General features: G+C 45.7%; 1 protein-coding gene across 2 annotated transcripts in view; it reads right to left on the bottom strand.

Annotated features, from left to right (window-relative positions):
• Positions 1–846: 846 nt before the first annotated feature.
• The window catches only part of As3mt (arsenite methyltransferase), a 32,782-nt gene continuing 20,300 nt past the window's right edge, over positions 847–13,328 (bottom strand). For both annotated transcript variants that reach the window (XM_052184410.1, XM_052184401.1), the window contains exon 11: positions 847–1,471. In XM_052184410.1, the coding sequence (XP_052040370.1) occupies positions 1,364–1,471 (108 nt within the window). In that variant the 3' untranslated portion in view covers positions 847–1,363. The remainder of the gene's footprint in view (positions 1,472–13,328) is intronic.

The raw sequence follows: 13,328 nt of genomic DNA on the forward strand, positions 1-13,328 counted from the left end.
AAAGATACATCTGCCCTTAGAATTCATCCCAGTGTTCTATAGGCCTAAGCATTCTCAAATTCCTAGTTAAAGACCTCTGGGGCCATGCTAACCCCACCTCTTCCCCTATTGCCCAAGCTCTTTTTTACTGGGAATCTCAGAGCAATCAAGATGTTCTTACCAAAACCCTCCACTGTCGAAGACCGTTGCTTGCTCATTTTTGAGGCAGGGTCTCACGTACCCCAGGCTGGCCTCAAGCTGTGTAACTGAGGAGGGAGGATCTGGGCTTCTGACCCTCAGGGTCTGACCTCCGCGGTGCTGGACCTTAGGTGTGTCCTGCCTCTCCTGGTCACACCTGGTACCAGAGAGCAAATCCAGAGATTCCTGTTTAAATACCAGGCAAGGATTCTACCAGCTGGACTGTGCCCTGACCCTGGGTTTCAATCTGATTTATCAGCTCCTAATAAGGACCTGTGTCCTTTCAACTTCTTATCATTGGTCCTTTCTTTAATCTTCATAACTTCTTTAATATGGGACCTAAAAGCAAAGCCATCATTTCCCTAAAAGTTTAATGAGAGCACCTTACAAGGGGAGAAAAATCCTGTTTGTATTTCTTAGCTCTCCTTTTTTCAAAAACAGCACTTAGGACAGATTGCAGGGGGCTGGAGAGATGGCTCAGCAGTTAAGAGCACTGACTGCTCTTCTAGAGGTCCTGAGTTCAAGTCACAGGTTACAGATGGTAGGTGGCTCATGACCATCTGTAAGGGGATCCGATTCCCTCTTCTGGTGTGTGTGAAGACAGACCTCTCATATGTATCAAATGAATACATATTTTTAAAGAGACAAACTACAGAATCCATTGTGGCATCAATTATCAGGGTAGACTGAAGTCAAATTTATTTTTCATTTGTTTTCTTTTTCATTCAATTCTAGGGGAAAAAAGTTTGAAGACAGTGACCTAAAGAGTACTCCTATAAAATTTGAGTTGACAATCTTTTGTCATAGTTAGGATAAATTTAGTAAGTACTGTGTTTCCTGAGTAGTCACAGAGAAACACCCCCCCACCCCCCGCAGTGTCTTGTGGCAGGCCAGACAGAAGATATTCTCGCAACATCGATGCCTTTAGCCCTTAAACCTTAGGCGTCCAAGTTCTACTTCTGACCACTAGGTGGCACCAGAACTCTGAAATAGTGAAATAGAAAAGCAGGCGATTTGCTGTGACTCATAGGTTAACACTATAAAAATCACTCTTAGCAGTGGTCTAGATTGTGGTGGCGTTACCACCTTCTCATAATCTGTGCACTGGTGAAGAGCAGGCCCTTGTGACCGTTCTTCATCCACCCTCTCCTGCCCGGTGGGCGGGCTCCGCGCTGGCCTTATAGATCTAGCAGTTTTCCCTTTTGCCACAGCAGCTTCCAGCGCCTTCCGGTGCTTGTCTGGGCTTCATCTTGTCAGACTCCTCTGCGAGCCTGAATGGGTCTCTGATTAGAACCTGTCAAAAGACAGACCAGAGTGAGAGTACGGAGGGGTTCGGAAGCACCCCAAACATCGATACTTCTGTTTGATTTGGGCTGATTTACCAAGAAGGGAGAAAATGTTAGTCCTGTCCACCCTTGGGGGAACACTGTCACTCTAGGATACAAATGACCGTTTAAGATAAGGTGTATAAATCTACCTGCCACTCCCAGCAGTGTAAAGGTGGAGGCAGAAGGTTCTGCCTGGGCTACAAGCTAAGGAACAAAAGATGGCCCTATGTTTTGGAAGCTCTAATCAGATTAGCACTATCCCAGGGTAACCTTTACTTTGTCCAAGAAAGAGGGGACCAATATCTGTTTGTTTTTGAGATAGGGTTCCATGTAGCCCAGGCTGGCCTCTGACTCACTATGATAGTAAGAGAGTGTTGAGGAAAAAAATGTGTGTGTGTGTGTGTGTGTGTGTGTGTGTGTATGCATACACACATATAGAAAATACATACATACATACATACATACATACATATGGTGACATCCCAACCGCCCCAATTTATGCGCTGGGAACTAAACCCAAGCTCTGTGTATGCAGGCAAGACCTTTACCAGCTAAACTAGACCTCTAGCCCCAAAGTGACTTGTATTGTTGTTCTGAGATAGTCTTACACTTTAACTTAGGTTGGCCTGGAACTCTTGGTGATCCTCCTGCCTCAGCTTCTTAAGTGCTGAAGCTACCATAGCCTGTTTAATAGTTTCTGCTGTGCCAGGGAAGTTGATTTCACCCAACTGATTCTGTTCTGTGAGATTCTCATGAGCAAGTGCCTTTTACCTTTGGAACGAAAATCCTGAAATGCTGAAATGTCCCTTCCTATGCCTTATCCTCCAGAAATATGTGCATAAGACAGGAATGTACGTCTGCTGATGTCCAGATTAGATACGGCCCTCACCAGCACCCTGACCTTGGAGCACAGAGTACAATTCGCTCAGGAGAAACAGCTGTCTTCAGTTTTCCTCCTTTTACCTCCAAATGAGCTGCTTCTTACAGTGACACCAGCGGACCAGGGGCTGATGGGGGCCAGGGCAGGAAACCCAGGAACTAGTCACCTTACGGGTGAGACACACTGTGAAGTTCACATCCTGCTTGCTGTCCCTGCTGGACACCCCAACAGGAGCCTGTGAGCCACTCGATTGGAGAAACTGACCTCTCCTGGAATGGCGGCCGGGCTCTCACTGGCCCTCAGTCCCTACCTTTGTTAGAGATTTATTTACTTTTATTCTACATGCATGGGTGTTTTCCTTGAATGAATGAATGTCTGGGTGCCACAGGTGTGCAGTGCCCGTAGGGCAGAAGAAGCTGAACCCCCAGAACTCGAGCTACAGATGGTTGTGAGCAGCCATGTGGGTGCTGGGAACCAGGCCTCTGCAAGAGAAGCAGGTGCTCTTAACTGCTGAGCCGTCTGTGCCGTCCATTTCCGCCTTCCTAAAGTCGAAAGGTCACCCTGGACCTGGACTCCCAGTCAAGCGGACTAGAGCCTGTGTTCGATGCTGTGGTCACTCTAGAAGATGGCTCCGTGGGTACTCACTGCATAAGCAGGAGGGCTGAGTTCAGCTATCAGCATCTACATCAAAACCCAGATGACGGTGGCACATGCCTGTAACTCCAGCACTGGGGATGGTAGAGACAGGAGAACCCCTGGAGCTCACTGGCCGTCCAGCCTAGCAGAGACAGTGAGCTACAAGTTCAGTATGTGACCCTGACCCTAAATAAATAAATAAATAAATAAATAAATAAATAAATAAATCTGGTTGGGGCTGTAGAGCTGGCTCAGTGGCTAAGAGCTCTTCCAGAGGACTGGGGTTCGATTCCCAGCACCCACATGGCAGCTCACAACTGTCTGTAACTCCAAGACCCGACACCCTCACGCAGACATACATGCAGCCAAAACACCAATGCACATAAAATAAAAATTAAAAAAAAAAGGACGGAGAGTGATAGAAGCAGACACTAGACATTTACCTGTAGTCCCTCTGTGTGCACAAAGGCATGTGCACATGAGTGTGCACACACATACACACAAGCACATGCGTACGCACTCACATGTGCTAAATGTGCATTTCTGGTCCTGAAGGACGAGAATGAGATGGAAGGGGAGGGAGCTGGAACACGCATCCTTTGTAGGGGTGCAGCGTGCTGCGTCACGCACCCACTCCAGAAGCAGGTGTGAGTTCTAACTCACTGTCTACCATGTGGCTTAGGATGAGGACACCCATCTCCCTGCACCTCAGCTTCTTCACCTGTAGGTCTGAGTATCACAAAGGTCACTGTGAGGACCACACAGCATCTTGAACAAGTGACTGTCCCATAAAACCCAGGGCCTCTGGATTCTCCCACCTGTCTGTCAGGTCATCCCCACCGTTACTATTGGCTGCAGCAAGGCTTCCCTGCATGCCCCCCTTACATCACTTCCCAAGCTGCCAAGTTGTAACAGTGCAGCCCTTGACTGACTTGATTTGGTACAGGGTCTTTTGTACTCCGGGCTGGCCTTGAACATGTAGCTGAGGATGGCCTCGGACTCCTGATCCTCCCGCCTGTCTCTCTCTCCAGGAGGAGCCATCACACCTGGCAATAATGTGACTCCCATTGTCTTAGCACAACTTGGCTTGTCAGGATTCCAAAGAAGACAAAGAGGCCTAGAGGCATAGCTCAATTGAAGTGTGCTTACCTTGAATGCACAACATCATGAGTTCAGTCCCCAGAAATTGGGGGGGGGGGGAAATGGGGAGGAGGAGGAGAAGGAGGAGGAACAGGAAGAGGAGGATGAGCAGGAGGAGGAGGAGGAGGAAAGAAAGCAGAGGAAGAGGAAAAAGAGTAGGGGGATGAAGGTCTCAAGCCATTCATAAACCAATTTGCAGCAAATTCCTCCATGGCGCGTGCACGTGCTCTCTCTCTCTCTCTCTCTCTCTCTCTCTCTCTCTCTCTGCATACCAGGAGTTATCACCAAATCCTCCCATAAAAATGATAAGTGGCTCCGCCTCCAGAACGCGGGGCTATGTTTCTAGGTCACACAGCTGTTTCCTTCTGAAGCCTAGCTGGCTGCAAACAAAGCTCCAAGAACTGCGAGTGTGTCTCTACCTCTCTCTCTCAGCCTCTAACCATAGTTTGAAAGTGGAGAAACAAGATACCAAGTGCATCTTGCTTGCTGCTGGGTGGGCTAGAGGCAAAGAATGGGAAAAGAAAGAGTTCCAAGGTGTTAGTTATCTCACAGCTAGAGTGGGATGCAGAAGGTTAGAACACTGGGAAGAGAGGCTGAGAGAGAAACTGAGGCTGCTGGCGGAGGCTGAGGACTCTTTGCCTATGAGTCTTGCTTTTTCCTTGACCTTCCATTCAGGGAAGAGGCACGGCCCTTACGAGAGGTCTATCCGCTCCCTTGATACTGTTTGTCTGTAGAATCCATGGATCCTGCAGGCACGGCCGGGCTGCCTGAGAATTGAGAGCCTGGAATGGGGAGAGACTGGCATTCCTCTGGTGGGAAATAACGCTGAGAAAATTGTGCCAACTCATCTGGCCCTTAGGCAGTCCCTGTATAGTGCCCTCCACAGCCAAAGAAATCATCCTACTATAGACTGGGTCACCACGGGCACGAGAAACAATGGATGGGGGTTGGGGGGAGCCTGCCAGGACAAAAGCACCCTGAAAAGCACGGAGGAAGCCCAGGATGCCACAGGAGCTGGGCAGCCACAAACCACCAACACTCAGTGTCTCGGGGGCCCAGTGAAGACGGGTTCGCAGACAGAACAGAAAACAAGCTGTCAAAGAACACAATCCTTGAGAATCCTTGTTCTTCTCCTCATTTGACAGGATGTTTCTGATATGGGTCAGGCTATTATTGCCAACTCGGGGACAGACTGAAGATAGCCTGGACAGGGGGTGACTTGTCACCAGGTCTGATAGGGAAGCAGGGTAAATCAAAGTGACAGAGATAAGAAATGGAAGTAGGGTTAAGATAAGGAGAAGGCTCTGTCCAAGAGACAGACACAAGCCGCTGGAGTCTTGCAAGGCTTTGAGAAGGACTTTGAGCCCGAAGAAGAGGAAGGCATTTCCTAAGACAGCTGGAAGTTCTATGATTTGGCACGAATGGCAAAGCAAGATGGCTCTACCAACTTCCTGGGACTAGGGGTGGGATGGAGATACCTGGAAGCAAGGATTATAGAAGGCGACTGAGGCACCCATGGAGCTGGCTGCTATTAGCTCTCAAAGACACCTCTCTAAGGCAGCCCAGACTGCTCTCTAGGGTTTGGGACATACTGAAGTTTATAGGACAGTGTCATCAGAGTAACGTACTCACTTCTGGGAGGCTCCCTGATCCTGCAGGGCACTAAGGAGTGACTATTTTATTCGGAATGGCATGCAGACTTCTGTGGGGGAGATTGGTATCAAGATTCAGGTGGTAATGAGAGGAAACAAATGGGCCTCTGTTTGCCCTTCTGCCCCTAGACAGAGAGCAGTAGAAGACAGAGCTGACATGCTGAGAGCAGAGAGGCAACAGAGGAGTCAGAGGAGGCTGGGAGTGCACTGCCTGGCCCACGCTGCCTCCAACGAGGCACAGGTGACCTGGAGAACGGCTGTGGATTAGAGGGCACTAAATATGGTAAGACCTAGTGTCTACGCTGAGGTGCTTACATTACCCAGGGGTCAGGAAAAAGGGCACACTATCCCTTTGCTCTGTGTTTTCTATGTCCTCAGCAATCCTACAACACTAGACTCATGAGACCGTCCACCTTGGCTCCATTCGATTCTCTCTCAGGAATACTCAGTCTGCCTGTCACAGAGCAGTGACTTGGGGCCCCATTCCATGCTGATATTATCAGCTCCCATTCTCGTAATAATAACCTAGGAAAAGAGGAAGGTCATAGCCTCAGAACACAGGACAAAGAAGGTGCTATCTCCTCTGACAGAGGGGATAGGTCATCAACTCCAGGAAGATCCAAGGCTCCAGGTGTCCATGGGGTTCCTAGGAGTGGCCAGATCAGATAGGACCCATTTGTTTCCAGGCAGAGCAGGAGATGAAACACCAGCCTCCTACATGGTAACCAACATACAGACATGCGTAGGGATAGTCAAGGTGCTAATTCCAGGCGCCCCTCTACCAGGTTTGCTAAAGCAACTAGACATCACTCGTACAACAGATAGCATGAGATAGGCTCTCTCTGGCAAGAACAAGAGGTGTCTGTCCTAAGTTCTGGAAGGAGCTGAAGCTGGATAGACTTCTTTAGACATCAATATCACACCATTGCACATAAGTGGAGAGCAGACGGAGTCCTCGATGGTCACCAAGTGTGCATGCTGAAGATAATGCCTACAAGTGGACTTGCTGAGTGCCCTGACAATGGTCACTTTACTTGCCTATGTCCCAGATTAGATAGACTGCCTTGCTTCAAGCTTTTAGACCTTGTGGGACAGAGAACATGGAGACTGTTAAAACTGACTTAGAAAAAAATTAATCTAAAGGAGGAGTTATAAGGACTCTTCTGTTTACTTTAATGTGATCAGCTGACTCAATCATAGACTGGTCTAGAAATAAATCCAATATTGGAAATTCCAGTTATGAAGATGGCTAATAATTTTTATCAGTCAACTGAGTTAATTTAGAATATAGTCTCCACTCTTTCTGAGAAGTAACAGTTTATCTGTTGATTCACAAAGCTACCTCCCCCACCCTAGAGGCTAACTTGTGTCTGATAGCTGCTAATTTGCAACTGAATTAGATACCTTGGGCCATCCAAAGACAAGTTAATACTTGTTACTTCTAACTCTTGACCTTCTATTTTAAACAGACTGGTTGCCTCCACCCAGGCTCACCTGGATTGAAAACTGACAAGTCTGTTAAAGATACTTGCAGTGCATCTGGCACAAATCGACTCTCTGGCATCAAAACCTATACAAGTGGATCTCCTTTCAGGAGCCACATAGAACTCAGATCTCTGTGTTTGCTTATGAGCCGACATGGGCACCAGTGAGAGGTACAAGACAAAGCACTGCAAGGGGAGGACCATGTTTTCTGCCTCTGAGTCCCCTGTGAAGCAAACCTGATTACATAGAGGTTGGTGTTTAAAGGCACTCCTTAAAATAACAGCAAGGAAGCCTAAATCCTCTACTCCACAAAAGACACCATAAAGTATTTAGGGGGATCAGGTCAATATTTCCACTCCCTGGTTAATGCCCATCATCCTCTGATGGATCACTATCCAATTGGTTGTTACCGTCTCTTAAAACTAATAAAAAGGGAGAAATTGTGCCTTCACCCCCAGCCTTTGAGTGGGAATTTCAGATGCTACCATTACTTCCCACTTAGGGTGTAGCTCTAGCTCATTGTTTCCTGAGGCACCAGCCACCTGATGCCAACCACCTGCAGAGCAAGTGAACCAGTTCTGCAGACCTATTTCCAGTCTTTGGATGAAGGGTCTTCCTTCGCCTATATATTTGGAGGCACCCCCCCCCCCAATAAACTTTCCGCCTTGAGCACAAAATCTTATCTTGGCTTCATGTTCCTCTCTTTACCCCATTTCTATCCCCAGCTTTCCTTCCAGGGAACCTGGTATCCTGTTCGATGTAGCTGCAGGCAGCTACAACCATGCAAAGTACCCTGATAGAAAGCCATCAGAGGGCGGACCCCCCACTATTTATAGGCAGTAGAAAGGATGGAGCCCAGTTACTTACAGAGCTTCCTCCCTCCACAGGGTATAGTGTGGGAAGGGGTCTAACTTACACTGGGAAATATGGGGTATGCAGTTAGGTCCTGGTGAAACTGAAGTGTTTGTGCTGCTGCAGCCCAACCTATCACAGGTATCATGTGGCTTCTCAGACAGGAGAAGCCCAGGGGACTGATGGACAAAATTTTGGGTGATATGTCTGCTAGCATGTGAGGCTGATCAAGTGCACTGATGACTGGGCACAGAGAGCACACATGGTGGATGGCACGGGGGTAAGCGAGGCAAGCACCTATGACTTCACCAAGTCCTGCTTCCTCTGAGGGAAACTGGCAAGGTCTTAACCTGTGCTAGGGGTTGGAGAGATGGCTCAGTGGTTAAGAGCACTGACTGCTCTTCTGAAGATCCTGAGTTCAAATCCCAGCAACCACGTGGCTCACAACCATCCGTAATGAGATCTGATGCCCTCTTCTGGTGCATCTGAAGACAGCTACAGTGTATTTAGATATAATAATAAATAAATGTTTGGGCCAGAGCGAGCAGGGCCAGAGCGAGCGGTACTGATGATAGTGAGCAGAGGGCAGAGGTCCTGAATTCAAATTCCTGGCAACCACAGGGTGGCTCACAATGATCAGTACAGCTACAGTGTACTCACATACATAAAATAAATAAATCTTAAAAAAAAAAAAAAAGAACCTGTGCCAGTCTGGCAGGACCCAGAGCTCAGCTTCCCAGGACATGCTGTTAGGAGTGACACCCAAACACGTGATGGCACTTTCCTCTGCCACAGAACCTGGAGGCAGCAGGCTTGGGGCAGAGAGAAAGAGCAGCTTATTAAATAACAAGGCTCACCTTGGCTGGCTAGGCTGAAGTGCCCAGAGAACATGAATGATTTAGAACACCTCCAGTTGCCATATCTGATCCTTGTGACAGCTTGGGGGCTCAGAGTCCTGTCCAGGGACTGTCCACGCCCAGGCTGCGCATATAGATTCTACAGAGTTTATGCAGAGGCAGGCCGCCCTGCTATTCATTCACAGTATGCATTAATTCCAAGACCGCAGGCCTGTGATCTCACACCTGGCAGAGTGGAGGCCGGAGAATGGTAAGACTAGACTGGGTTACATGGCGAGCCCACTTCAAAAAGAAAAATGAAAAACAATTCAAAATAAATAATAAGTAAAGGCAGAGATGGGGGACAGCGTGATGGTTTCCAGTGGCCTGTGCCGGCTGGTGAACTGGCTACTTCTTGCTACGGTACGAGGGTTCGCTGGCTCTTCCGACTTGGCCCATAGTACTCCCACCAGACCACGGACTTGTAGCCGCTATTTATTAGGCATTTCCGTGAAGGTTCCCATTCATCACAGAGGTCTTCTTCCGGAAACCAATCTTTACCCAGCATTCCTTGTGAGACTTTCCGTCTACATGCCTTCCTCTGCCACAGTCGGTCGCTGGTCCCTTGATGTGGTGTGGCTGTTATCATCTAGGATGGGAGGCTGTTTTGTTTAATTATTATATTCTATAGTGATAGAAATATAAGGTTTTTTGTTTAGTTATTCTATAATAATAAAAATTTAAGGTTTTTTGCTTAATTATTATATACTAACAGATATTTAAATTTTTGCTTAATTATTCTATATTTATAAATTTAAGTTTTTGGTTTAAGTATTCTATATTAATAGAGATTTAAGTTTTTGCTTAATTATTATATATTAATAAATATTTAAGGTTTTTTTAAAGATTTATTTATTTATGTATTTATTTTATGTATGTGAGTATGTTGTAGCTGTCTTCAGACACACCAGAGGAGGGCATCTTATCCTATTACAGATGGTTGTGAGCCACCATGTGGTTGCTAGGATTTGAATTCAGGACCTTTGGAAGAGCAGTCAGTGCTCTTAACCACTGAATCATCTCTCCAGCCTGAGATTTAAGGTTTTTTGTTTAATTATTCTATATTAATAGAGATCTAAGGTTTTTGTTTAATTTTCCTATATTAATAGAAATTTAAGGCTTTGTTTAATTATTCTATATTAGTAGAGATTTAAGGTTTTTATTTAATTATTATGTATTAATAGAGATTTAAGTTTTTGTTTAATTATTTTTAACATTTTTTGTTTAATTATTATATGTTAATAAAATTTAAGTCTTTTTCTTTATTATCTATAAATAAAATTTTAATTTTTTTCTTTAACTATTGTATATTGATAGAAATGTAAGTTATTTTGCTAGTCTATTATTTGACTATATTGTGCATAAGCCATTTATTAAAAATATGATGGTTCTTATAATTATTTCTATTATATATAGATTGTTAATGTTAGAGAAAGAACAATTTTTTTGTTTGTTTTTTGGGTTTTTTTTTTTTTTTTTTTTGGTTTTTTTGAGACAGGGTTTCTCTGTATAGCCCTGGCTGTCCTGGAACTCTGTAGACCAGGCTGGCCTCGAACTCAGAAATCCGCCTGCCTCTGCCTCCCAAGTGCTGGGATTACAAGCGTATGCTACCACTGCCCGGTGAGAAAGAACATTTTTTAAACAGAAAGGGAAGTATAAAATAAAAACTTAAAGTTTTTTTTAGAAAATCAGTTAGATGATGTTTTGCTGGGGCAAACATGTAAAGAAATGTTTTCCTAAAGTAGGCACAGGCAAGAGACTAAGGCAAAAATCATAAAAAAAAAAATTATTACACTAAAACAGACACAAGAGAGAAAATGTTCAGCTAAAGCAAACACATAAAAAGGCACATGACAAAAGAGTCTTTGCTAACAACACACACATATTGGTCCACCTTACGTTGTGTAGTTGAGCTGCATTTGTCAGGACTCCATAGAGAAAAACACCCCATGAAAACTTCTGAAGATTTGCTACAGTTTCTTGCCACTTTGGAGGACTTGGGCTGAGTGACAAATGGCATCAACTGAGACAGATATGCGTGCTGAGGTGAAACGTGTACTAAGGAGACGCATAAAAGGCACACGCTGTTTAGAGGATTGCCTCAGGACTCGAGGGACAGGGACAAAGACCGAGCCAGGCTTGCTCACAGAGCTGGCTGTGTAAGGCTTTGCTGACCTTCAGTTCTCTGAGACGTAACCAAAAAACCCTGCTGTCCCTCCTGCTGACTTATGCCGAGGCTGAGGCCTGGCTATCTCTACCAGATCATGTCACCACTGCTGCTACCAAACTAGACTACTAATACATCCATAAAATATTCATGAGTAGATCGAGCTGCCACTACTAACCTATAAACTAAACTGCTGATTTCCAAACAACACAGATGAAAATTGCTCCAAAAAAACTTTCTAAACAGGCCTACTTCCCCCATATCCTTGCTTTCCCACTATCTCTAACGGGTGGTAGCTAAACGAGAGGTTAAAGCGTTTAAAACCATCATTAAAAATAAGATTTAGCCAGGTGGTGGTGATGCACACCTGTAATCCCAGCACTCTGGGAGGCAGAGGCAGGCGGATTTCTGAGTTTGAGGCCAGCCTGGTCTACAGAGTGAGTTACAGGACAGCCAGGGCTATACAGAGAAACCCTGTCTCGAAAAAACCAAATCCAAAAAAAAATAAGATTTAAAGAAAAATTGAAGTTACAGTTGGTTTTTGAGTGGTTTAGTGTACATATAAAAATGTGTGTGAGTGTGTGTGTGTGTATCTCTGTGTGTGTCGTGTGTGTGTCTGTGTATGTGTGTGTATATCTGTATGTGACTGTCAGTGTGTGTGTGTGTCTGTGTGTCTGTGTGTGAGTATGTGTGTGTATATCTGTGTGTGACTGTCAGTGTGTGTGTGTGTGTGTGTCTGTGTGTGAGTATGTGTGTGCATATCTGTGTGTGACTGTCAGTTGTGTGTGTGTGTGTCTGTGTGTCGGTGTGTGTCCTGGTAGCAGGGCTCTTAGCAACCTGAATCAATGCCTAGACAGCCTCTTATCCTTTTGTTGGATATGCTAATTCGACAGTCTAGCTCCAGGGACTCAGGCAGGGCAGGAAAGGTGGATTGCTCTTATCAGTGTAAGGGTTCTGCCTCTCCTCACATAGCAACCTACTGTTGCTGTGGGGTTCTTTACTGTTGAGCAGATGCTGCCAGCACGGTGCTAAACCACTTGCAGATCACAGTGTGCTGTGGCAGAGGAAGGCACATAAGACAGGAAGAATCATAAGGAATGCTGGATAAGAATTGGTTTTAGGAAAAAGACCATTGACAGAATGTTTGTGATCACTTGCACCCTGCCCACTCTATTTCTTTAAAGAAAAAAAAAAGCATTGATTTTGGAGATTGGTATAGCACTCTAATCCCAGTGCTATGAGGCGGAGTCAGGCAGATCTCTGTGAGTTTGAAGACAGCTTGGTCTACATTGTGCATTCTAGTACAGTCTGGGCTACATAGTAAGACCCTGACTCAAAAGCATTAATCTTTTGGCAGTCATCTTTAGCTGTAACTACCATGGTAGTTATTCCCAAAGTACCCCTAAGCATCAGCATTTCCTACCGTTTTCTGACAAATAATAGCAGGTAAGGACTGTTAGAGCAGTACTGAGCCCAGCACTGCGGGTAAGGACTGTTAGAGCAGTACTGAGCACAGCACTGTCGTGAGGACTATTAGGGCAGTACTGAGCACAGCACTGCAGGTAAGGACTATTAGGGCAGTTCTGAGCACAGCACTGCAGGTAAGGACTGTTAGAGCAGTACTGAGCACAGCACTGCAGTGAGGACTGTTAGAGCAGTACTGAGCACAGCACTGCAGGTAAAGACCATTAGAACAGTACTAAGCACAGCACTGCAGAGCCAGTCCCAGGAATTGCAGCAGCAGTCTGACAAATCCCTGAGATAAACAGACACACTCCACCTAGAATAAAGTCACTCACAGCTTGCTTCACATACATGCTACTCTTTCCAGCCAGTATTGCTGTGGCCTAGCACTCCGCAACTGTCAGTAAATCCATCCATACTGCGTGAAGACCTGGATCTGTCTGTGTCTCCCCTCAGCACTGTGAAGCAGTCCTTAGACCTGAGGACTGGGTGGTCTCACAGCAGGTCTCTAAGAAAGTTGACTCTCTGGGAGCGGGAAATTCTACAAGGTTTACCTGTATATCCATGTATGCTTACTGCATAAACTACAATTAAGTACAAACAACAGAAAAGTGAAAATGTTTAGAGAAAGATCATTTCTGAGACCAGGGT

The sequence above is a fragment of the Apodemus sylvaticus genome, chromosome 1 (genome assembly GCF_947179515.1).
Source record: "Apodemus sylvaticus chromosome 1, mApoSyl1.1, whole genome shotgun sequence".
Classification (NCBI taxonomy): Eukaryota; Metazoa; Chordata; class Mammalia; order Rodentia; family Muridae; genus Apodemus; species Apodemus sylvaticus.